This window comes from Myotis nattereri, assembly GCF_964212035.1.
Source record: "Myotis nattereri genome assembly, chromosome: 2".
Taxonomy (NCBI): domain Eukaryota; kingdom Metazoa; phylum Chordata; class Mammalia; order Chiroptera; family Vespertilionidae; genus Myotis; species Myotis nattereri.
In genome coordinates, this window is record NC_138076.1 from 140173972 (window position 1) to 140201433 (window position 27462).

Here is a 27462-nt window from a genome sequence, read left to right on the forward strand (position 1 = left end):
TACTGGGAAGACTTTCTAACAAAAAAAAAAAAAGGCAGATATAAAAGTGTTCTTCAATCTTGTAAATTTTAAATGTCATACATTCCCCTATTGTGATTAAGAAACATTTTATGCATTTTTAAGATATATGTTTTAAACCATATCTTTTATTTTATAAACAGACAATGGAAAAACTAGCTCAAATATTGAGCTATATTTCATTTCATAGTGTTGGGAAATGTAATTCCTATCTAAGTAGATGTCAGCACCCTGCTAATAGAGTAGACTTGAGGATTGTAATTTTGTTTGCTTTAAATGAAAGAATTTATTTGTGTCATTATCTATCCATGTGGCTTTGGTGTGGCTATGAGGACATCTATTATATAAGAAATTTGAGTTTCCTTTCAGAGTGATTTCTAGTTGTAAAAAGTTCAATGTTTTCTGAGAAAGAATCATACACTGGCTAATGTATAGGGTAGAATGTATTATAAATAATGAACCTTTTGGCATGTTGGAAACTTGTACCAGTAGGGTTATTATAAGGACTAATACAAGCAGCAGGAAAAATCCTGTATTTGATCAGCAACTCTTTTAGATTTTCTTTTCTACACTGAATAAAAATATATTGACAGGTGTTCATTTGGATTGATTATTTTAAACTATGCCATACCTGTGGCAGGCTGAACTTTCAGCAGTTTTGAAATATATTTTTAAATTTTATTACTCTAAGAAATTGATAATTTTTATAGAGGAATCAAAAAGTAGTAAGGCCTCCAAAGGTTAAACATGGAGTTACCACATGACCCAGTCATTCCACTCATAAACTATATACCCAAGAAAATGAAAACAGATATCCAAACAAAAACTTGTACACAAATGTTCACAGCATTATTCATTAGATATAGCAAAAAGCAGAAAACAAAAGTAAATGTTTATCAGCTCATGAATAGATTAGCAAATGTGGTGTGTCATACAATGGAATATTATTCAACGATAAAAAGAAATGTAGAAGTGAAGCATGCTACAGCGTGGATGAACCTTGAAAACATCATTCAGAGTGAAAAAAGCCAGTCAAAGGATCACATATTGTGTGATTCCATTTATATGAAATGCCCAGAATAGGCAAATCCATAGTAACAAAAAGTAGATTAGTGGTTGCCTCAGGCTAGGAGTTGGAGATGGTTAAGTGGGGAGGTGACTGCTAATGGGTTTGTTTTTTTTGGGTGATCAAAATGTTCTAAAGTTGATTGTGTTGTAAAACTGTGTGAATATACTAAAAAAAAAAACAACTAAAACTAAAAAAAAACCACATTGAATTGTATCCTTTAAATGGGTGATTTATATGGTATGTGAATATATAAAGTTGTTACAAAAAAGTAAGGGAAGGTGTATAGCTACTTCTATCTCACATGGATTTCTCATATATCTCCTTTGAGTTATGTATACTGTGTTTTATAACTACCATAAAATAGTTATCTAACTTTTTTCTATATAATCATACAGAATCACCAAATGCATTTTATAATTTATTGATTTTATACCATTACCACCCCCCTTGTTTTCTACCTAGGGCCAGACAGCCTTTGATGTAGCAGATGAAGACATTTTAGGATATTTAGAAGAATTGCAAAAGAAACAAAATCTGGTATGTTTGATGACTGTCTAAAAATTGTCCACATTAGTGAATTCTCTTAATAGCTTTGAATTTCAGATAGGTAAAAAAAATTATTGGGATGTTTTATGCTTTCTGGCCATCAAACTATAATGACGGTGAAAGAGAACAAAGTAGTGTGGTGTTTGCCTGTGTTGCTTATACCCATATTTCTAAATTCCCCTTCACAAAATGAATCCTTCTATAATGTATATGTCCTTAATAATATGTTCTAATTTAATTAGAAAGCAGAGGCTATAAAATCTCAGATTTCTCAAATAGCAGGCCCTGGATAAGCAAGGAATGATATTACTAGGAAACAGATTTTTAAGTAAAATATTATCAAACATCCTATGTGGTGATTGGGCCCTGACTTTTTAGTGAAATAAAGTTGAGAGGGATCTAAAATAATCCAAATTCATGGAGTTTTTTTAATTATCTTGTTTTTTTTATTCTTTACCTAAACCCTTTTTAGGTGCAACTTAAAAATTTTATTTGTTTTATTTTGGTTGTCTTTAGTGTTTGGAAAACTATTTTGTTATAATTTTAAATTTTGTATATTACTAATTAATATTATTTTAATAATATTCTTCTTTTCCTTTGCATAACTTTCATAAAGCTCCATAGTGAAAAACGGGAGAAGAAATCTCCACTAATTGAATCAACAGCTAATATGGACAATAATCAGTCACAGAAGACCTTTAAAAAGTAAGTAAAATATTAAAAGTAGGTTTTGTTATTATGAATGAGTTGGCATGCTGGCCACAGGAATGATTGTTAAATATTGTAAGTCTGGGGAAGAGTTATGTATTTTGACCTTTTGTGCTTATAATTATTTGAAAGCTATTTTCCTTTCACAGCAAAGAGACATTGATTATTGAGCCAGAGAAAAATGCATCTCGTATTGAATCTCTGGAACAAGAAAAGGTTGATGATGAAGAAGAAGGAAAGAAAGATGAATCTAGCTGCTCGAGTGAAGAAGATGAGGAAGATGATTCAGAATCAGAAGCTGAAACAGGTAAAATTTGAAGGATAGAAGGAAGTGTTAAGTAATTTTGAAACTTTTCAGACTTATTTGCTACTTGTTTGGATATCTACCAAACCAGTAAATTACCTTTCAGGGAGTATAGTTGTGATCTTTTTTTTTTTCTTTTTTCTTTTTTCTAATTACCTGGAGGCTCCTGTCCACCTCTGTCTCTTTCTTACCTTTTTAGGTTTGACAGTAAAGAGACTTCTAATTCTCCCTTAGGATGTTGTAGATAAGGTCTAAATGGACTTACAGTAATTCAACTATATTCTTATTATTTTCTGAGGCCCTAAAGTCCAAAAGCAGGTTCCAGCAGCATCCCAAATATTACCCAAGATATAGTAAAATTTTAGAAAGTTGGAGATGAATCAAGATTTCCCTACACTCCTACTTTCATGTAGGAGTGTAGGGAAACTTACTCTGAGAAATTTTAAAGACAGTAAAAGTATAATAAACATTCATATTTTAACTACCAAGACTTAATAACTATTGACATTTAGCTATATTTGCTTTAAAATTGTCTTTTAATAAAATTAAAACATTATAGTTGTCTTCTTTATATACCCTAGTCTACATCCCTTTGCTTTCTTTCCAAATGCAGTTACTATCATGACTTTTTTCAGTAATCTTCTAGTCCATTTCTATACTCTTACCTTACAAGTACATTCAGAAATAATACAAAGTAATTATAACATTGTTCTTTGTTTTTATTTTTACCCTCTAGGAATTGTTATGCAACTTGCTTTGTTTCATTCAGAAGTTATATTTTTTAGATTTGTTCATATCTATATCAATTTACCCCTTAGTTCCTAATTAATATTCATTAAATACATTCATTTTCCTTCTGATAAATACATACCTTATTCCCATTTTTTTGTTGTTGCAAATAATGCTGCAGTAATCATTTGTGTAATTGCCTCTTTGTGTATAAGTGCAAGAGATTTTCTAGTAGATATACTTTAAAATTGAAATATTAGTCACATTTTCTTTTTTAATTTTATTTTGTTAGTTTATTTTTAATTTTTAAATTAAATGTATGGGGTGACATGGTTAATAGGTTATATAGGTTTCAGGTGTAAATTTCTAATATACAAGATCTATATATTGCATTTTGTGCCCACCACCCAAAGTCAAATCATCTGTCACCAGATATTAGCCATGTTTTCAATTTTCATAGATGCTACTAAATTGCATTACCAATGCTGCCATAACAATTTACATTCTTTTCCTTTATATAGTCAAGGAAATTGTTTCTGTATTTTTTCTCTCACCCACATTTTTGTAAATTTTACCAAATTGCTATTACTAATTAACATTTATTATCTTACTCTGTATCAGTTAATCAGTCAAAACTTCTGAACAGCATGAGATTCCATTTGACAGTCTTTGAATTATATAACCTGGTGTTTTAATACAGCTTTCTCAGAAAAAAATATACTATTTCCAGTAAGATTTTTTAGTTCACTGAAAAATCTGTCATCATTATCAAAACCAGTTTGGTCATTAGTAAACATAAAATGGAACCCTAGAATTTCTTGTACTACCTATATCTCCTCTAGAAACAATAACAGTTTTGAATCACTTTATCTTTACTCAACAAAATATTTTATATAAGAAAATGGGAGAAGACAAAGTTTACCATATAAACACATGTTGAGGAACATAAGTTTCCCATTAAAAACAAGATATTGCTAAACAGATACAGACTAGCTTTGTTAACAGGTAATATGTTTTGGATTCCCCCCTCTTTTTTTTTTTTTTAGAAAGATGGCTAATCGTACAATTATTTTTCAGTAATACACAGAGTTCATATATGTATATGTGTGTATATATACACACACACACGTATATGTGTATATATACACACACTATATATATATGTAGTTACATTCTTGTCACTTAGGGCTTTAATTTTTTTTATTTATTGCTGTTACATTGCTGTTTAGGTAAGCATACCTTTTGCCTTGGTGAGACAGTAATGTGGGTAAAATTGGAAGCGAAAGCAATAGTTATTGAATATTATAATTTATTTCTATAACACTAATTAAAATGTTTCTAATTATAAAAGCAAATTATATGAGAATCAGCATGCACAGTATTTAAGAACATGGACTGATTCATGGATGTAATTATAGGTGTGGTTGATTTATTTAATTTCAGATTTCTCTAAAATCATGCTTATAATACCTGCTTTAAATGGGAATTATATAGCAGTCAATTGCTTTACTAGTACGTGTTGGTTTTCATATAATAATTGTATAAAATTCTACACTATTGATTTAACCTAATATCACTTCAGTTAAATTTGTGCTATTTCTCATGTTCAAGATGAAACGATATCATTTAAATTTAAATTGTCCCAGATACTTTTGTAAGTACTTAACATTATTTTTATATGGTTAATCTCCTTGTGCAACATGCCTTGGCTCCCAATCTATAGTAAAATATATAATTAGGAATTAGATTATATGCACATGTGAACAAAAAAGCCAGGACTAGCACCCAGATCTCCTAATTTGTCAAATCTTTTACTACTCATGGTAGAATTTAAGAACTGAAAATCCAGGCATCGCACAGAGATTTTTGATATATATATTTTTAAATTGGTCCCTTCTGTATACTTCACTGTTCAATGGTAGGCACTGAGGAGCTATTTAAAACAATCAAAAGACAGATTTAGGCTGTCTTGCCACTGAATAGCAATATTCCTGACCTCTTTTGGTTGAAATTTCCTTGCTTGTAAAATGAGAAGAATTTGACTTGATGATCTGGATAGTTCTTTAAACTCTACTATTCTATAAATATAAATAGAACTAATTATCATCAAATTGTATTGTATCAGTTCCTTGTTTGGGGCTTAAACATACCAGTCACTCTCTGCTTAGTTTCTCATTGAGCTAAGTTTAAACATTCCTCTGAAGCATTGTACTATGATAATTTTGTTCTTCCTGTTGCTAATAGTGAGTTGTGCCAGGAAAATTTGACTCCATCTCGAGAATTAATCCATGTAAATGCTGTGTGGCTCCTTCTCTTTTTTAATATCAACAAGACTTTATCATACTTTTATTTGGCAAGCTTAAGAAAGTAACCATTTCCCTGTAGAGCTACAGCTTGATTTGACAATTTCTAAACTGTTTCTTTTTTTCTACTTTTTGTATGGTTAGGTTCTTGGGAAACTCTTTGACATAAAATAACAATTTTGCTGAATTTTCTTTCACCAATTATGTACTAAACCAGTTTTTAAATTGGTATTTTCATAAATCATATGAAAATAGGAACTTAACCAAAAGTATAATTTCCTTTCAAATAATTTATAAATTTGAGAAGTAGTTGAGGGAATGAGAAAAAGGAGTTATATTTTTGCTTTTAGGTTCTTTTGCCATTAGGACTTGGAAAATTTTCATTCTTCATTGAAATCAAATGGATAGAAAAACTTGTGCAATATTAATAATGTTTATTTAAGCTAGATAGTAGACACCTGGAGTTTGTTTCATTATTCTTAAACCATAAATGTTTACATGCATGCATATACATTCTTTGATTTGTATATTTCACTGATAAGAAATTTTTAAACGAAAAGCAAATAGGGAGAAAAGAAAAAATAAAATCTTTTGAAGTTTATCTTTTATTATTTATCTCTTCGACTAGACTGTAAACTTTGTGCAATTAAAATAGTTTGTCTTTTCATTGACTGATACATTCCAGGACCTAGACCTAGACAGTTCTTGCAGTTTGCAGACAACAAATATATGTTGAATTACTTGCTCCATTTAAATGGATTATTTTCTAGGAAGATGGGCTAATTAGATTATTCATGATTTGTATTTAACTGTGCTGATAAACTTAGCTTCTGTTGAAGGAAAAGAGGTATTAGTTAACAATGAAAATAAATTTTAGTGGACTGAGTCTAGCTGATTCAGTTTATTTGAAAACCTAAGGTTATAGTAGTTTTCAAATGTGACAGTTTAGCCATGTCCTTGGGTATAGTTTAAGATATGCTTTTCAACTTAACATCTTATGGATGTTTATGTAAATGTAAATAGAAGTGAATGAATCATTGCAAATTCACATTGTTGGTAGGATGTCTATACTTGCCCCGAAGTCTACTTTTAAAGTATAACAACATACAATAATGATAAGATGGAAGATTTTTTTTGGAAAGCTGGTGATCTGAAGGAGGGAGTAAGGTAGTATAATGAAAATGAGTTTCTCATAAGGTTTTAAAGCACTATACTTCTTTCTCAAAGTCTAGATTCTAGAAGGACACCTGTCCTACCCCATTTTGAAACCAAAGGAATACTTTAAAACTAGGTAAAATGGCCTATGACCATTTGGAAAGTAACTTTTCTAGTTCATTTATAAATTACAGTTAATTTAAGGATTTAAATTATATGTGATCACTTTGGTAAAAGCCAGTCTGATTTATATGTTCAAATACAGTCTGGATTTTTTCTATCATCAGATTGATTTTTCTAATATTTTCAAAAATCTTTCTCTAAGTGATTCATTACTAGTTAGAAATTGTCTTGATATATTGTGAAAAGAGATTTTACCTGATATTATACCCATTTAACTATAGACTTTTTAGGGATGAAAAGGCATGTTTTTTATGACTTTGAAGCATACTTTTTTGTCAGGAATCTAAGCTGATTATTGACAAAAAGCACTTCTAGATTTCTGGAATAAAGAATATCAGCTTTAGATATATAAGTTTTTAAACATTAAAAAATTGCACAGCTCTTGTAATTTTTTTACTTACATTGAACTTATGCATTCAAGTTTTAAAGATTAATTTTAAATATGTTTTAAATTTCCATATGTTAAAAGTACAAGTCAGATTCTATTTATGCTTTTTATTTTTTAAAGCTTTGTATTTTTTCATATTATTTCATTTACTTTAACATATATACTGAGACATTTCTAGAAACTCCATTAAAAATTTACTTGTTAAAAGGGATACTAATAGTGGGGAAAGACTTTGAATTAACAAAACCTTAAACAAAAATGGAATATAAAATTGTATTTTCCAAGCCATTGAAACCAAATTCATATAGAATCTGAACTCTTAATGTTCTTCCTTTTTTTTTTATTTTTTTTATTAAAATAGATAAGACAAAACCCATGGCTTCTGTAACTAATGCAAATACTTCTAGTACACAAGCAGCTCCTGTAGCTGTTACAACACCTACTGTGCCATCTGGTCAGGCAACACCTACATCACCTATAAAAAAGGTAAGCCAAAATTATGTTTGCTAAAAATGCATATCTTCTGTTTAAGTACTGTTTGGGTTAAAACATTAAGACAGTTCTAAATTTTTATAATTTATCGCCCAAATATTTAAGGTTTTAGAGTAAGAATATATTTTTCTTTCTTTAATTTGACTAGATTTCCTCTGAATCCTTATATTTTAATGCTTTTTGCAGTTGATATTATAGTTAATAGTTATCAGAAATCAGTGGTGGAAAGATTAAACTTTTCATATGAAAATTAATAATCATGGTAGTTTTTATTTCAGTTGAAACTGAGAAACAGATTTTTTTTTTTTATCATTTCTCTCTGTTAGGCAAAGGTGCATTTTTGTAGGTGCATGTTTTATATGAACGTTAAGCACAAAAAGTACTACCACAAGTCAATGAAAAAACTAGAATATAGATTTTCTAGCTCAATACAAAGCACTAAGCATGCAAGTACGGCTTACCAGTAAAAGCATTATCTTTGATGACAAATCAGAGATTAGCTCCTGACCCCCACCTGTTTTAAGTTTATGCCTTGAGTGAGTTACTATCTTCCTTACCTGTCAAAAAAAAAAAAAAGATATCTATAATAATAAAAGCGTAATATGCTAATTAGACCGGATGTCCTTCTGGACGAAGCCGGGCCTGCAAGGGAAGTCCAGGTCTCGGGTGCCTGCTGGCGGCCAGAGGGAAGCCTGGGTCCCACGTGCCTGCCAGCGGCCAGGGGGAAGCCTAGATCCCTAGTGCCAAAGGGAAGCCCGGGTGCCAGAGGAAAACCAGTGCCAGCAGCCAGGAGAAAGATGCATGAATTTCGTGCATCGGGTCTCTATATATAAACAATAAACAAAGAAAGTAAGTTAACATTGTAATCTTTTGTTGAGAGCCTGGCTAGTGACTAAAGCTCCCAAAATGTTAGTCATTTCTTCCTCTTCTCCCTTATTCTGTCCTCCATTTGTTCTTTGTCCTTCTTGTTTTCTTTTCTCACCAAACAGTGCTTTTTAACTAGTGTGTTAATCTTTTTAAATACTTTATTTTTCCCTCTACTCCAGAACCTGTACCTCTTTAAACCCAAATTTAAGATTAAGAGTTCTGTGTAGTTGTTTTTTTACCTACTTATCTGTTTTCAAAGACTTCTTTTCCACTGCCCCTTACTTGTCTTTAAGGAGTATACTCATGTACCTCTTTTTATATAAACACAAACACACATGCACAAACTCCACACATCTTTTTTGCTGAACCATTTAAGAATTGGTTACAATCAATATAACACTTTGCTGTAAATACTTGAGTATCTCATAGGCACAAAGTCATTATCTTTCACTCCCACACTAAAATTATCATACTTAGGAAATTTAACTTTGATATAATACTGTTATTATCTACGTTCACTAATGTGCAGACCATACTCAAGATTTCCCCAATTTCCCTCCTGGTTACAGTTATGTTTTCCTAACTTCTTTTTTCAAATCAAGGGTGCACTCAGGGATTGTACATTTTGTGTAGCTGTCATTTTTTATTTTGTTGCTTATCTGACATTATTTGGTTTGCATGGGTTTGAGGACTAATGTTAAAATCCCTGTAGTGTTTCTATTATAGTGTCAATCTTGCTAATCTTTGGGCTTGGCTCCAAGTGGTCAAAATGTGAGTCTTTTAAAATCATAAAGAAGAGAATTTTTTTAAATCTATACTGTTAGTACTAATCCTTTTCTAAAACTTTTCCTAATGAAATCAATAATGTGAATCTTAGTGGTAGAAATGTATGGATTTCACTTGTGTGGTTTGAGTATCAGAAAACTGTATGAATGAGTAGTTGTCTTAACCTTCTACAGTCTAGAACTAAGGGTTTCTTGAGTTCAGCTAGATCCCATGTTCATATGATTAAAATTATATATGCTTTCAAATGGAATTCTCCAGCTGCTTATGGAGAATTTGGTTATCATGTCATACATAACTGGTGTCACCACAAGCTGCTTTAACTAAAGTCTTATTTAATTATATAACCTCTATATACTTCTTCAATGAATTTTAGCTCTTTTTATTTATTATTTGTTAGAATGTGGATTAGCCAAAGTTCCTCAAAAGCTCCATCCCCTTGGAATAGTTGGCCATTAAACTGGCTGTCATTCTTTTGAGTACTTGGCTAAGCCATGTCTTACCAGAGTCAAATAATTACAATAGACTTCTTGTGATTAATTGTATTTTTCTCAAGCATAGCTCCAAATTTATGGCAATTTACTTCTTGATTTATGCCAACTACCCTAATTGAAAGCAAACACTTAATAGCTCTGTTAGATTAATGAGCTAATAACTTGTTTGCTTATAAAATTCTTATTCAGAATTCTGATTTTGTAATTAAATTAACTTGATAATTATTTGCTTCTATAACTTGAATATTTAGAAATACCAATTCTCAATTTCAAGCATCATAACCTAATTTAAAGGTTATATTGTTTCAGTCTTTGTTTTTTAAGGTTTAATAGACAAATTTTATTCAAAGCAGTAAATTCATAGTGTACAAAAAAATTGAAGTGTTATTTTTTAATGGTTGGTATGATCTTTTTATCATTAGTGTATGATTTTTTTAAAGCCTCTTATTATGTTCAGTACTACTTTATGTACTTCAGTTTAACATTATAGTTTTTCTTAAGTTTGTTTCAACCTGAAGTTTGATACCACACCTTCATTTTGTATAATACTCAGTAAGATTATGTACAGTATTAGCAACCATTCAAAGAACAAACCATTGATTAAAACCACATTGATTTAAGGCTCATTCAAAGTAATATAGAGCCCCAAACTAAATGGTAAGATATATGAACTATAACAAGTTGTGTTGTGTGTTTTTTCTAAAGGTAAATAGAAATTCAGGGATGATCAAGAATGGGAATTTAGAAGTCAAACTGAGCTAGAGAGTAACAAATTGAAGAATAAGCTGAATGCAATTAATATTTAGCCTGAAGAAGTAGACAGCACCCTACACCCAACCACCAGGAGAAGAAACTGGAAAGAGAACATAGGAGATCTGATAATAAACTCTTGGAGTACTTATGTTGCAGGGCTATGACAAGGAAACTTGCCAACTACAAGAATGACAAAAAGATCAAAAAGGGGGACTGATCCGAAGAGTAGGAAAGTCAAAGTAGTGCCCTATCATTAAAGCTAAAATAAGAGTTTCAGGGAGTGAGTATAGGTGAGTATTTTAGAGAGGTCCTTTATATTTCAAATAAAATTGAAAGGTGCTTTTGAATATATACACCAGAACTTAAAAGCAAATTCATGTTGGACAGAATGGAAGTATGTCAGTCATTATAGTGCAACCAATATTTATTTCAGAATTTATAATATTGCCTCATTTTTCTCAACTCTACAATAGTAATAGTATTTCATTTGGTGGTTGTAAGAATTAAATGAGATAACCCATATGAAGCACTTAGCTTAGGGCCTGACACCAATAAACATTTGTTAAATGTTTGTTTCCATTACAACATTCAGTAAATGTTATCTGCTATCTGACCTTCTTATCATAGAGAAGTAACATTTGTTTCCAGTTTTGGGGAGGTTCATGGGTAGGGATTGGTATCCATGGTCTGTGAACCAAAGCTGGACCCCACTACCTGCTTTTATATAGCCTACAAGTAAGAATGGCTTCCGAATTTTTTTAATGGTTGTAGGGGAGGAAATCAAAATATTTTGTGACATAAATTCCAATTTCAGTGTTTCTACATAAAGTTTTATTGGAATACAGCCACATTTTTCACTTACGTATTTCCTGTGGCTGCTTTTGTGCTACAACAACATAGTTGGGTAGCTATAACAGACTCTGTGGTCTCAAAGTCTAAAATTTACAATTTGGCCCTTTACAGAAAAGAGTTTGCCAACGCCTGTTCTAGAGGACTATAACTTTAATCTCAGAAATCAATAACCAGTCACCTCAGTGCCTGCCATGTGGTTCCTGAGCTTTTTCGATTCATGGAGCCCCTCGTGTCTTACTAATTTATCTTTTCACAGTGCCACTTGGCTGAAAGAAATACTTGTTTCATTTATTAAGTAGTTAAGTGCAAATAAGTTAATAATCACAGTTTGTACAGTGTCCAACAGGTGTTACTCTGCTTCTTTCAAAACTTTAAAATATCCCATAGTGCTCCTGTGATTTTGTTCTGCACCCTGGAGTGCCTCAGTACACACTTCGGGGAATGTTGTATATCATATGTCTGTTTTCATCCCTATTGATGGGAATTAACTACTGGAAGTACCAGAGGTATCTTATAACAGTTTTGTCTGGTGAAATGGCCCTCTGTCATCATGGGTGCTTCAGCAAGCTCTATTAATCTGCTAATTATAGCAAATTTTGGCAGTAAATATGAAAGAAGTGATTTTTTTTTAAATAGTCATATCCTATGCTTGCAGCAACTATTTAGTTGCATATTCACCATCCATATTTCACTGTGATTGAATATTTAAATTCTGTAAGTGAAGTTGATGATGTGAACTAGTTAAAGATAACAGATGTTTCAGTTTTAGGACTGTTGGAAGGAAAGCCCTGGAAATGAAATTAATATTTGTACCAAACTTTTTAGTTAAAATGTTTAATGTTTAGTGGAAAAATCAAACAGTAAATATAAGGTTATGATATTAAAATATTACTGAAAAAAAATTGTAACCAGAAGATGTCACATTACTTTTTTATTGATTATGCTGAATTTAAAATTTTTAACCCAAATATATAAATGAATTTAAAAAAATTTGAAGTGAAATAGTTTATTCATTCACATTCTATAATATTATCTGCTCTGTGTGCCTTTTACTGCTTTAGACATTTATTATATTCTTTAGATTTTTTTCATGCTAAAAGTGGAACTTGTTTTCAGTAACTTTTAAAGATTGGATTATTACCCACTTACTGGATTTTAACTTATTTGTAAAAATTTTTCATGAAAGAAAAAAGTGTGTTTTTTTTCCATAACTTTCTTTTCTGTTTTCATGCTTTCAATCTATCTCTTTACCTGTCTTATTTTAATTGGCTTTAGTATGAGTTCATTGCTCCTATCATGCCTGTGGTGGAATCAGTAGATCCCGCATCATGGAGGCAGGGCTTGCGCAAAACTGGCATTGTTCTTGTGCCCAGTAAGGGAGAAAAATCTATGGTGAGGCATTTCAATGTGCAAGGGTTTATGTTCGGTTACAACATAACAAGTTTAATATGAATATTGGTTCCAAAAATGCATGGTTTTAAGTCCTTATTGGTGTGCTCATTTCTTTTCTCTGTATTTGCAGCGTAATTTTTCTGTGTGACATAAAGTGTGCAGTGTGTTTTCTAAATCTAACTCCTGGAAAGGTAGTTCATTCCTTTTTCAGTTTTAGATCTTTTCACTTTTGACTAAGACATTAACCTGCTTAGTAAAAGTGTTATTCTTGAAACTCTTAACTAATTTTAAACTTCTTTTTTCTGTAAACTTACTATTTCCAGCTTAAGGAATGATCTCTTGATAATTCTTTTTTGTTTCTCCTTAATAATAAAAACAGTTTCCAACCTCAGCTACAAAAATTTCTTCCAAAGAAGAAGAGAGAAAAGATGAGTCTCCTGCATCGTGGAGGTTAGGACTTAGGAAGACTGGTAGTTATGGTGCACTTGCAGAGATCACGGCATCTAAAGAGGCTCAGAAAGAAAAAGACACTGCGGGTGTTATGCGTTCAGCATCAAGTCCCAGGCTTTCCTCCTCTTTGGATAATAAAGAAAAGGTAATGTATTTCACAATCTGGTTTCTATGAAAACTCTAATGATTTGTTTTTTAGCAACATCAGATCCCTTGGATTTTCTACTATGTATCATTAGATCTATGTATCAACTTAATTCACCTGACTTAATAATTTAATGTCAATACAAATGTCCCTACCTTAAACAAATATCTGTATGGAATCATTACATATGATTAGACTACGCTCAATAAAGGAACTCTTTATCTTACTTGAGAATTTACCATAAAATATATCAAGGAGCAAGTTTATTTATTAGATAAGTTTTCCAAAGTTTAGGAACACATTTATTCTAGAATGTGATTATACTCCTAAGTTGCATTTATCTAGTATCTGCAACTTTTTTACCTGCTTTTCCATCTGATGCATCACAAGCAATTTTGTCTTCATGAGTAGTTTTAATAACTATATTTTGAAAGGCAGTATTAAATTGCATCACATGGAATGTACCACAGTTCATTCAGTGTTATTTTATATAGTTAGATTATTTATATTCTGCATTTTTAGTGCTTGGACTTTTTTTCCATAGAGTTTTCTCTCTGTGTTTAGGAGTGTTTTATTGTATCAGAAATTCAGAAATGGAATTTTGCATCAAGTAATTTTAATATTTTTATTTTGTATGAATTTATTGCCCTATTGTTTCCAACATATATATGGGTGCCAATATAGTTGGGATGTATCAGATGTTATTGTTTAAACACTCAACCAAACTTGGAGATATATATTTATATATAATTTAAATAATTTTGTTTTGAATATTGTATTGTTACATTTTAAAGGGTAGAATATCAAGATAATACCTTATATAACATAAGTGTTAAGTCATTGGGACTTAATTAATGAACCATAAGGATAGTTTACCTTCTGATACAACATTACTTTAAGTAATCTGTTACAGTAGTTTTAGAAAGAGTCATTAAAATGTGGAGGAATTTTTCTTTTCTTATGTTAGAATGCTGTCTAATTTTAGATCAAAAGAGAAAGAAAAGAAAATTAGTTTGAATAGACTGTCCTTAAGTGTTTATAGTACTTGACTATTAATAGGTATCAATTTTAGATTTTAGCTATGGAAATACTATAAAATAAACTGTGATGGCTGTTAAATAAATACTCTTGGCAGTACCTATAATTATCACACATTTATTTTCACTCGTGGGTTTTTTGTTGTTGTTTTTCTGTCTTATAGGAGAAAGATAGTAAAGGAACTAGGCTTGCATATGTTGCACCTACAATACCAAGACGACTAGCCAGTACATCTGACATTGAAGAGAAGGAAAACAGGTAGATTCATTATGATTTGCTTTGTCTTTCCTATAAAGTCTTTATTATCTAGCATGAGAGTTAAAGCATGAGCATTGTTGTAATTGTGTGGGATATGGGTTATGGGAAGAGAGGGAGGGTATTCCTAATAGAATACCAAGGACTCTTGAGGAAGTTCTGGCTTGCTCTGTTCATGAATAGTGAAAAAAGATATGTGGTGGAGCACAGCGAGGGGACAGTGGTGGCAATTGAGGTCACAAGGTAGTACATACTCTCTAAATATGTAAAACATATAGAAAAGGGGGGAAAAAGAAGGGTAGAAAAAATGCCCTATTTAATTTAGTTTGTTTCCTCCTATTTTTCAGCAGATAGAGTGTGAGCTTTTTAATATAGTTGTAATCATGTTAAAGCCTCCAATTTTGTATCTTGACTTTTTTTAAATCTAACATCTCATATGCAATCTTAGATTGTTTTTCATCAGTACATAATATTCCACAGCGTAGATCTGTTGAATTAAAGTAACCACTTCCCCTCCTAAAACTATAGACATTTAAATTTCTAATATTTTGGGATCATAATTTAAATGTCTGCAAACATCTTAATTTCCCCCCTATAAATAGCATTATACCTCAGGGATAGAATTTTAGAACTAAAATTACATCCACTTCTTAATACATATTCCAAAGTATTTTCCCAAGGGATTTTTTTTTTTTTAGTTTCTATTTCTACTAATGTTTATTAATGTACAGCTTTCTTAACCCTACTTACAAATTATCTATCAGAATCTGAAGTATATTGTTTTTCAGAGACTCTTCAAGTTTGCGAACAAGTAGTTCCTATACAAGAAGAAAATGGGAAGATGATCTCAAAAGGAATAGCTCAATTAATGAAGGATCAACTTATCATAAAAGGTAGTAATATAATTCTTAAGTGACTTTTATGTATTTTATAAAAATATGAGGCCGTTGGTTTGAATTCCTCAATTTAATATTATATAAGAAAATGTGCTTTTAAAAATATATATCATTTGATGTTTAAATAAAACGTTGAAAAACAGAATATATTTTAAAATGAGTGAAACTTTGCACCTCCTGATGCCTTCCTATTATATTACATTTAGTCCTCACATAATGTCAGTAGGTTCTGCTACTTTAAGCAAGACGTCATATGATGAAACCAATTTTACTTTAGGCTGATTAATATAAATAAGAGTTGAGTTCCTACGGCTTCTCATCAACATTATAATGAAATGACATTGAGCAAACGATGTTATTTGAGGACCTGCTGTGTGTGTGTGTATATATATATATGTGTGTATATGTATGTGTGTGCATGCGTGTGTGTGTGTGTGTGTGTGTGTGTGTGTGTGTACACACATATATATATAATTAATTTGATATATTATGAAGTATCTTTTCGATTGTAGTATGTGAAAAAGGAGCTCCTTATATAATTGACTGGAGCAATTGAAATAGATCAGTGTCTTAATTGACCTGGTCATTATTTGGTGACCTAGAAATTTTTCACTTGTCTTAGGACTCAGAGCTATGGAAATGTTTTGAATTAGAATGTTGGTAATATTATATGGGGGGCTAGGGGGGTAAATAATTATTTCATGGCTAAAAGCAACCAAAAAATAGAGTAAAAGACAAAGAAATATAATAAGGCATGGATCACTCCTAAGGATGTGACCCATTGCTGAAACAATTTTCTTCAAAAATGTCAAAGTCTTAACTTTCCTTGAGTAAATCCAAACCACAGTATTTTTTCTCAGACCCAGACAGACATGACCTTATGGTCTGGAACAGTTCCAGATAATGTAAAATACCAGATCAGATCATCTTTGCATTTTGTTGAAGGAGGGGGGGAGGCAGTAAAATGATACACTACCAAATTAGTGAAATTATCTAAACTCTAGCAAGTTGTAGGTGCAACTCTTGGTGCTGGAGCTGGTGGTGTATTTAGGAACACAGTTTTTTAGATTTCCCCTAGCCTTGTGAATCTTAAAATGTATAGACATTGACTATAGAATACACATACAAACACATTCTATAGAGATATGACTCTTTCCTTTAGTTGCTCCTTTGGTAGAAGACAAGATGATTTGATTAGTTCTAGTGTTCCAAGCACCACATCAACACCAACAGTTACCTCTGCAGCTGGGCTTCAGAAAAGCCTGCTTTCCAGCACAAGCACTACTACAAAGATTACAACGGGTTCTTCCTCAGCAGGCACACAAAGCAGGTGAGTCACAGATACACTTTGTGTTCAGGCTTACTATGTGCTTACGTACGTGCATGCGTTTTTGTTTAGAAAATTGTGGGGCTCTGGATTTTTTCATTTACCATGTTAAAATCATTTACGAACAAAAATTGGTTCCAAAAAGTTGCTGTGATGCATGTTTGGGGAAATAAATTAGATTCCTGAATTGCAAACTTTCCTTGAATTAGGCTGCTTAAAATACAAATTTCTCTCTTTGACAGCTCTGGTTGAGCTTTTTGGTTCATAGTTAAAAAACGTCTTGCCTTGTATTTTAAAAAAATCCATCCCTGTAGTCACATGTTTTCAGCTGCTAGAAAGTGCTTTCATTGTTTAGCTGTTTTCCTTTTCTCTTTTTGTGTTGCTGCTTGTGATGCTATAGTACCTCAAATCGTTTGTGGGCTGAGGATAGTACTGAAAAAGAAAAGGACAGTGTTCCTACGGCAGTGACCATTCCTGTTGCTCCAACTGTTGTAAATGCTGCAGCCTCTACCACAACCCTGACTACAACTACTGCTGGCACTGTCTCCTCCACGTCAGAGGTCAGGGAGAGACGCAGGTGTGTAAAGGTCCTAATAGAACTGCTGCTATATCTTGCCCAGTGATGGAAGTTGTTTGTTTTGTTTTGTTTTGTTTTGTTTTGTTTTGTTTTGTTTCTGTAATCTTATGAAGTTGACCACCATCTCTCCATTAGGATAATAAAGGAAGTAATCTATATCAGCTCAGAACTATGAAAATTGATATAGTTAGTCATTAATTAGCATTCAGGCTTGCTAACCCACCCAGAACAGAATTGATGGTTTTGTTTAAAGGCTTTGAGACAAACAGTTGTCTGTTTACTTAGCCATCTTACTGTTTTTAATGGTTGGTTTCATTCAAAATATTTTTGTAATGAAGATCTATTCACACATGATCATACTCATGGAAAACCAAATGCACCTAGCTGGTTTGGCTCAGTGGATAGAGTGTTGGCCTGCAGACTGAAGGGTTCTAGGTTCGATTCTAGTCAGGGGCACATACCAGGCTTGCTGGCTTGGTCTCCAGTAGGGGTCATGCAGGAAGCAGCCAATCAGTGATTCTCTCTCATCATTGATGTTTCTATCTTGCACTCACCCTCTCCCTCCCTCTCTGAAATCAATAAAAATATATTTAAAAGAAAACCAGATACAACATGACAAAAACAGGGTTTTTTTATTCTTCTCATTGTTTCCCCTCATTATTAAGAAATCTGATGGATGTTAAATGGTTTTTGCTGTTACCTTTGAGAATTTCATTTTAAGATTCTTTTGGTGAAAAGTGGCTTCTTGTGCATATGTATAAGCCAAATAATTTTAACTGTTTATTTCATTCACTTAGTTTTAATTCTGGTATATAGAAGGCACTCGTTAATTAAATATTTTTAGAAGCTATGAATTTATTTTGTGTTCTGTCAGTGGTGTGGAATCATAGATGCGGAAAGGATATCTTCTCAATTTACAGAAGGAAACTGAGATCCAGAAATAAGTGACTTTTCCACTTTTATTTAGTTAGTGTGAGAGCTAAAGCTGCATCCAAGAAGAATCCAAGAAGAATCAGTACAGTCTTCTTTCTTCTATATCATAGTCCCTAGCTTTATGTTTTTTATTGATTTCAGAGCAGAAGAGAGAGGAAGAGAGAGATGGAAACATCAATGATGAGAGAGAATCATTGATCAGCTGCCTCCTGCATGCTCCCCACTAGGGATCAAGCCAGCAACTCAGACATAGGTCCTCCTGATTCATAGGTCCATGCTCAACCACTGAACTACACTGGACAGGTCCAGCTTTGAATTTTGTTTTTCCTCTTGAGAAAGAAGGAAAGTGGGAAGCTAAGTGTAACCTTTTTTATATTTCACTCTTGCAGAATTTAATTAACTACATAACTGATATTTTTTTTTGTAAAATACCGACCAGGTTAACTTTGTTTTATTTCTGACACATAGTATTCATAAATGGACAGTTTTATACAGCCTTTGTCTTTGGTGCCTCATAGTGCATCCTAACAGTAAGATTCTTACAGTAATATTTGTGGTGAACATATAAAAAGTAACAAAATGTTATTTTTAATGTTAAATATTTTCTTTCCTATCATTGCATCTTTAGTTTCTGTCATTAAATTTACATTTCATATATTTTTGTAATCCAATTTAATAATGCCATTACAAGTGGTTTGAATTTTGTGATTGGAGTACCTATATAGGTCATATCATATTTGAATTATTCCTTCTTTATTTTTTTATGAATTTAAGTCAGTTTGGGTTATTTGAAGTGTTCTTAATAAGACCATCAGCCAACAGAAATTAGAGAGGCATAGGCATCCATCATTCTCTTAAGTAAAAATAAATTTGAGTGTTTTGCTTTTATGGGTTGGGGTCACCAAGGAGAGAAAGGGTTAGGAGTCTTTGGTTTTTTTTTATTCCTTGTTCTTCCTTAATCCTAAAGTTAGAATTTTCTACAGGGCAGAATTTCTTCTGTAAATTGAGGTATTTGATTTACATAATTTTTAACTTCCAGAATCCTTTTTAACTGTAGCATTACATGCTTTTAAAAATTCTTCAGTGACAATATCTAATGAATATATACCTAGAATCATATGTTGTTTAAGAACAAATTATAATTCTTAATCTCACATTTTTTTATGTTGTTATAGAAAGTTGAGTTTCAACTTTTTAGGATTAATCCTAGAAGACATTAAAGATTGGGAATTAAATATTTGGAGATAATTGTAAGGACAGAGCAGATTCTAATAGCATTAGAAACAAAATGTGCCTAATGACATTTTTCCTAGTCTCTTACAGAAAATTTGTCTTACCTTGTTTCAATGATGTTTGCAGTGATATTGATGTTTGTGTTTTGTTTCATGTCAAGTATTTGTTTGCAATTTGAATACATTGTTGGCCTCTTCTGTTCGTCTTTTAATTAAATTTCATTAATTTTTTTGAAATGTAGATGGTTAAAAAATTTTTCCCCAAAATGTATATATGATGATTTAAGAATATATGGTGGCTGAAAACAAATCAACACATTTATGCTACTTTAGGTACTATTACATATGTACGTTGGGATATTATGGAAAGTTACTATGAACACTATTAAATTCCACCGTATTTTAGAATTTCCCTATTTTTATTGATCTGATTGGGTGAGGAGTCCTGTTTTTATTAGTTAAGATTTCCAAAGGATTAGTTTTGGGAATGTGGAGTAGAGAAGCTAGCTTTAGATAAATGGAGCATGATAGCAAATTCTTCTATTGTTTAAGTATTTCTAATTTTTCATAGTCTTTTCAAACTGTAAGATAGTCCTTACTGCCCTGACCAGTGTGGTTCAGTGGGTCGTCCTGTACACCAAACGGTTGTGGGTTTGATTCCTAGTCAGGGCACATCCCTGGGTTCGATCCCCAGGGAGCGTACAGGAGGCAACTGATTGATGGTTCTCACTCTCTCTGTTTCTCTCTCTGCCTCTCTCTTTCTCTCTCTCTAAAAATCCATAGAAACATATCTTCAGGTGAGGATTTAAAAAAAAAAAAAGCAGTATCTTACTAATAACTGTATTTGCAGCACAGATTCACATTGAACTGTTCCTTCAATATAACCGCTCTCTTCCACCATTTCCCTTTTGCTCAGGCAGCTCCCTTTGCCCATTTATATTCCCTCTGGAAGGGAAAAAGCTAAGTATGAAGCAAGGGTTGGTATTCAGATTTTTAAAGATGTAATTTGTTTGACTAGCCAAAATGTAAACATTATAAATAAATATGTTTTTCATACAGTAAATGCCAGTGAATTAAAAAATATATATGGAATTATTGCATTTATTGGAAAAGTTTTACTTTAAAAATAACAACCTTTCCATTGCTCAGAAAATTGTAAGCAGTGTAAGACTACTAAGTAATAAACTTATATATCCTATGTTGTTATATAAAAGAGCCAGTCTGCCCTGGCCAGGTGGTTCAGTTGGTTGGAACATTGTCCAATGAACCAAAAGGCTGTGGGTTCAGTTCCTGGTCAGGGCACATACCTAGGCTGCGAGTTCAATCTCCAGTTGGAGCTCGTAGTAGAGGCAACTGATTGATGTTTCTCTCTAACATCAATTTTTTCTCTCTCTCCTTCCCTTCCTCTCTCTCTAAAATCAATTAAAAAAACACATCCTCTGGTAGGATTAAAAAAAAGAGAGAGATACAGTCTGACAGTATGGTATCACTAGAAGCCCAGTGCACAACATCAGCCCAGCCTGTGCCTTCTCGCAGTCCGGGACCCGTCGGGGGATGTCTGACTGCCAGTTTAGGCCTGCTCTTCCCTGGGAGTCCTTAGCACTGCCATGGAGGCGAGACAGGCTCCTGCCACCGCCACTGTGCTTGCCAGCAGTGAGCCCGAGCCCAGCTTCTGGCTGAGCAGCACTCCCCCTGGGGGAGTGCACTGATGACCAGGGGGCAGCTCCTACAGTGAGCGTCTGCCCCCTGGTGGTCAGTGCACATCATAGCGACTGGTCATTCCACCGTTCAGTCAATTTGCATACTAGCCTTTTATTATCTAGGATAATAATTAAGGCTTCAATGGAGTTCGCTGTATTCTGCTGTCTTCTTGATGATCAGCTCTTTGGAATAAAAAACCAAAATATATGAACTATTTTTCTTCTCTACATCTTATTCTTAGAGTAGAGGCACTCCAAGGATGGAGAAAGGAACTGAATATCATATGGAGACTATCAAATATAGCAAATATATGTATCAGAAATTGATAGGCCAGATTTTTATGCTAATTTGGGGAAATGTTGTATGGGAAATTTAAATGAACAGATTTTACAAGTCTATTAACTTTCATCCCTCTAACCTGAATATAATAAACTGGATATGATAAATAGATTTATTAACTTTCATGGTCACTTGAAATTATTTAAAAAGAATCTTGGCTACTTAGAAGAGAGTGTGATGGTTGGTTAGTGATTTGTCATGGGGTTAAAAGGGCAAAGTGGCAATGCGTATTACCCTATTTAAAATTAAATATGAAAACTTTGACCATGTAAATAATAGTAGTTAGAATTCAGTGTGTTGTGTTCATGTTTACTTTTATAGGAGCTCATGAAATGCTAAAGTGGTATGCAGCCATATGAGCTGCTGTAAATTTTTGCTTAACCGGATTTCCCATCACATTTAGGTTTCACCTCCTTTTGTTACTTTTTTTCTCCTCATATGGTAGAAATACAAAAAGCAATAAATTGAATAGGGTTAGTTGGTGCATAAAGAAGTTTTAAATGAATGGAGGCAGAGATACTCATTGGACTATATTTCCAAGCTGTTGTCTTATGGAGCACTTTTTCACATTTAATAGTTGTACCACCATCGCCCTAACCGGTTTGGCTCAGTGGATAGAGCATCGGCCTGTGGACTAAAGGGTCCCAGGTTCGATTCTGGTCAAGGGCATGTACCTTGGTTGCAGGCACATCCCCAATAGGGGGTGTGCAGGAGGCAGCTGATCGATGCTTCTCTCTCATCGATGTTTCTAACTCTCTATCCCCCTCCCTTCCTCCCTGTAAAAAAAAAATCAATAAGATATATTAAAAAAAAAAATAGTTGTACCACCAGAAAGGCGGGGGAGGCAGTATTCCCTACTTAAATGCTGAGTTAAACACAAACCAGTTTCTTCTCTCAGTACTTCTCAAACCATTCAATATGGTGTGATCTTCCTGGAGACATGTTAGAATGTATAACATTTTCTAAATTAAAACACTAATGTCAACAAACAAGCTCCTCGTCATCTATATATATAAAAGGCTAATAGGCAAGGTGTTCCCTCGAGAGTTCGATCGCTTGCTATGACATGTGCTGACCACCAGGGGGTGGTGCAGAATGAAGGAAGTCCCCGGCTGGCAGCCAGAAGGCCCTGATCTGCCCTGATTGCTGGCCAGGCTTAGGGACCCTAACCATGCACGAATTTTGTGTACTGGGCCTCTAATATTGTTATAAAAATAGGAAGTATCTTTCATACCTAAAAACCTAAAACTCTAGACCTGGCCTGCATGGCTCAGTTGGTTGGGGTGTTGTCCCATATACTGAAGGGTTGCAGGTTCAACGTTCTCTGTCACATCAATGTTTCCCTCTCTTTCTTCTCTCTCTCTCTCTCTGTCTCCCGCTATGTCCATCACTCTCACTCTCACTCTCCACCCATTTCTCTTCCTGTCCCCTCACTCTAGGATCCATAAGAATATCCTTGGGTGAAGATTAATTAATTAATTTTTAAAAACTTAGAACTCTAGGGAGTTGATGTATAGACAGAATGAAAATTATGAGACAGAGCCCTGCAATACAAAAAGAAAACTAAAGTAATACTAGTCATTGGAGCGAAGTTTTTTTATTGTTGTTTAGCAAGACTCTGACTTATATTTGTTTAACTCTTTAATTATTTCACAGCATAGATTGCATGCTTTTGAAATTATGCATGTCCTAAGACAGAATGGAACATAGGCTTAGATTTTTAAGATGAGATTTAGTGAAAATAAATGCTAAGTTCTTTATATCAGAAAATCAATTACCCAAGAGAAATGCTGATTTTAAAGAAGTTCATGTATAAAACCACTTGAATTTTTAGAGTACTTTTATTGTGAACAAGAGTATGGATCTGCCAAAAACATTATTAATAAATGTGCAAGGACACGAGTACAGGGAGTGCTGCTTACTCACTAGTCATCCTGTATCCTGAGGGTTGCATTCAGTCCTACCGATTGTACCATATAGGCATAGACAGTATAGAGTTTAGCCAGTAACTTGAGATATGACCTTAGGAAGTGTTGTAGGGAATCAAAAAGGGGCTAAGGAGATAGTTGTTCTTTTAAAATCTATAGTTAGGAAGAATTTGAAAAATATGATATGTAAATATGATTAGTTCTATGTAATCTAAAAGATTATCAGATTCCATTGTTGAATTTCAGAGTGGATGTAACCATTTTCTGAAGACTAGTTTTCTTAAAATATATTAAAAATGCTAAACTTGTATGTTTCACTCACACATTCATATGTAACAGCATTCACAGTTATTGTATCTCCAACTAACGATTATTATATATTACTGTAGATCATACCTCACTCCTGTTAGAGATGAAGAGTCTGAATCCCAAAGAAAAGCAAGATCTAGACAAGCAAGACAGTCTAGAAGGTCAACACAGGTATATTTAATGTTTGTAATATATGAAACTTTAAAATAAGTTACCTTTTCCTTTTTTACTGTGCTATGAATATATTGATGTCATTATATAATGTGAGTAAATCTTTAAAGATAAAAGTTGCTTTAGCTCTAGCCAGTGTGACTCAGTTGGTGGGGCATCGTCCCTTGCACCAAAAGGTTGCCAGTTTGGTTCCTGGTCAGGGTACATGCCTAGGTCTTGGGCTCTATCCCTAGAGGTATGTGGGAGGCAGCTGATTGATGGTTCACCCTCACATCGATGTTTCCATCTCTTTCTCTCTTTCTAAAAATCAGTAAAAATATTTTTAAAAGTTGTTTTAGTACCCCTCTCATAGTATTTTTTTATATGATTACACTGTTAATATTGTATTTTATCTAATTAGCATATGCCTTGTATCTCTTTGAGTATTTTTTATTTCTATTGTGATATCTGGCACAGAATATCTGTGTTAAAATGAATTAATCATATGTGATTTCTAATAACTACTAAAGAATTCCAAGAATATTTGGAGTTTGGGGAAATGGGTCTATTTGGTATATTAAATAATTGCTGTGCAAGTATGAGAAAAATGACACTCAGACTGGTTATCATCTCATTACCTCCTCCTTGCCACTGTAATTATATTCCATATATGCCTTTGTGTCTTTCTTTTCCCCCAGTTGAGCACCAAAGTCCTGGGTCAGCTATTTCAGCGTTACCATTACTCACATGTCAAGCTAGAATATTAACATATTTTTTTGTCTTTATACTTTTACTTCTTAAAATCTGACCTTTACAGATCAGTTACAGATCAGTATCAACTTCCTGTTCTTCAAGGCTTAACCTTCAAAATTATTTTTTTACTGAAATCTCTGTGGGTATATACATATATAAAATCATAAATACATATAAGTTTGATATATAAACTGATTTTTTGGCTTTTTCTTCATTTGCTGACATTTTGGGAGTATTTATATTCATAATGGTATTTTTGTCATCCATGCTATTTTGTTAATTAGTTGGATATAGAGACAATTTCTTACACATTTTATTTTTTACCTCTTTTATTATGCTTGTTTCTGATGATTGTTCATAGAATGAATGTTAATTGCTAAGTAGAAATTGTTTCATTTTGCAAACCAATTTCAAACATGCATATTTGACTTTTAATTCACATTTTCTTTACTTATAGTATTCCTTCAAAGTGAGCTTTAATGCCTCATAATTAAATTTATCATTTTTATGTACAGGGGGTGACATTGACTGATCTTCAGGAAGCTGAAAAAACAATAGGAAGAAGTCGTTCTATTCGAACCAGAGAACAAGAAAATGAAGAAAAAGAAAAAGAGGAAAAAGAAAAACAAGATAAAGAGAAGCAAGAAGAAAAAAAGGAGTCAGAAACCTCTCGAGAAGATGAATATAAGCAAAAGTACTCCAGAACATATGATGAGGTAAATAGTATACCAATGACACAGCTAGGTAAAATGGTAGGAATAATTTCTGTGATTTTCAAAATCCAAGGGAGATTTGTATGCCAGCAAACCATATACAAAATACTCAAAAGGGTTTTAATAGATATCCGAATTATTTTGACATGAGTAGAACATTACTTTTTCATTGAAATAAATTTAAGTGTTCTATGTTTTTAAGTGTGTTTAATATTTTAAATGGATTTTAAATCTAATATTTTACAGACTTATCAGCGTTACAGATCAGTATCAACTTCAAGTTCAACCACTCCATCCTCTTCACTTTCTACCATGAGCAGTTCACTCTATGCTTCAAGTCAACTAAGTAGGCCAAATAGCCTTGTAGGTATAACTTCTGCTTACTCACGAGGATTAACAAAAGAAAATGAAAGAGGTAAGAAGACCAAATTTTGAAAAAACTTTGTTTCCTTCAAATCATTTGAATTGGTTTTTCTAATTAGTATTTCAACAGAAAAGAAACAACATTCCAAACTGGGAGCCTGATAAGATGGTTGGGAGTGAGAATAGTATAAAATCAAAAGAAAATTATGTGAACTGGCATTGATACACATCTTTATAACCTAAGATGCCACAAAAATCTTTGTATCTACCAGTGTAGAAAAGTCAGTATAGAAGAATTGTTTATGAGTTTGAGTGCTTGTATTTATTTATTGCGTGTTATGTGTATCATGTCTCTTACATGATTTTGTGAAATTGATTTAAACTAAAATCACTTAACACATATAATGTCCCTGCTAAAACAAAATAGTTTTTATGCTTATTTCTCGAGAAATAGATTTTTTCAGCTATATTGGCATCCTGATGCTCAATATTAACATTTCTTATTATTACATATAAACTTTCTATTTAAATTCTAATTTCTACTTTAAATCAGAGATGGGTACTAAATAAGATTATTTCTAATTATAGGCATTTTATGTTTTAAAAGCAAAATTTCATAGTTTTAGCCATGAGATTATAGCAGTAATTATGTAAGATATAGACTTCAGAAAATTAAGTTTTTCCTAATTTCCAGCTGCTTTTTTGTTGGTCATTGAGATATTTTAGTTTTTTGATCCACTAAGTTGAGAGGTGCACATCCTATATAATAAAAGGCTAATATGCAAATTGACCAAATGGCAGAGTGACCGGCCCTATGACGTGCACTGACCACCAGGGGGCAGATGCTCAACACAGGAGCTGCCCTCCAGTGGTCAGTGTGCTCCCACAGGGGGAGTGCCACTGAGCCAGGCTCAAAGCTGGCGAGTGCAGTGGCAGTGGTGGGAGCCTCTCCCGCTTCCATGGCAACGCTAAGGATGTCGCATGGGGAGCGGGCCTAAGCCATCAATCGGACATCTCCCGAGGGCTCCCAGACTGCAAGAGGGCGCAGGCCAGGCTGAGGGACACTCCCCCACCCCTGAGTGCATGAATTTTGTGCACCAGGCCTCTAGTAATGTTTATAAAATTTTTTTTTAAATATGTTTTATTGATTTTTTACAGAGAGGAAGGGAGAGAGATAGAGAGTTAGAAACATCGATGAGAGAGAAACATCGATCAGCTGCCTCCTGCACATCTCCCACTGGGGATATGCCCGCAACCAAGGTACATGCCCTTGACCGGAATCGAACCCGGGACCCTTGAGTCCGCAGGCCGACGCTC

At 33.1% G+C, this 27462-nt stretch overlaps 1 protein-coding gene across 2 annotated transcripts in view; it reads left to right on the plus strand.

Annotated features, from left to right (window-relative positions):
• PPP1R12A (protein phosphatase 1 regulatory subunit 12A) overlaps window positions 1-27462 on the plus strand; it is a 163363-nt gene that overhangs the window by 106279 nt on the left and 29622 nt on the right. Inside the window, exons 6-17 of one of the 2 annotated variants that reach the window (XM_081083374.1) lie at window positions 1550-1624; window positions 2250-2338; window positions 2491-2648; window positions 7765-7889; window positions 13416-13631; window positions 14833-14927; window positions 15713-15817; window positions 16983-17150; window positions 17548-17724; window positions 24247-24337; window positions 25585-25785; window positions 26029-26197. In XM_081083374.1, coding sequence (XP_080939500.1) covers window positions 1550-1624; window positions 2250-2338; window positions 2491-2648; window positions 7765-7889; window positions 13416-13631; window positions 14833-14927; window positions 15713-15817; window positions 16983-17150; window positions 17548-17724; window positions 24247-24337; window positions 25585-25785; window positions 26029-26197 — 1669 coding nt within the window. The remainder of the gene's footprint in view (window positions 1-1549; window positions 1625-2249; window positions 2339-2490; window positions 2649-7764; window positions 7890-13415; window positions 13632-14832; window positions 14928-15712; window positions 15818-16982; window positions 17151-17547; window positions 17725-24246; window positions 24338-25584; window positions 25786-26028; window positions 26198-27462) is intronic. The other variant, XM_081083375.1, reaches the window with a different exon arrangement.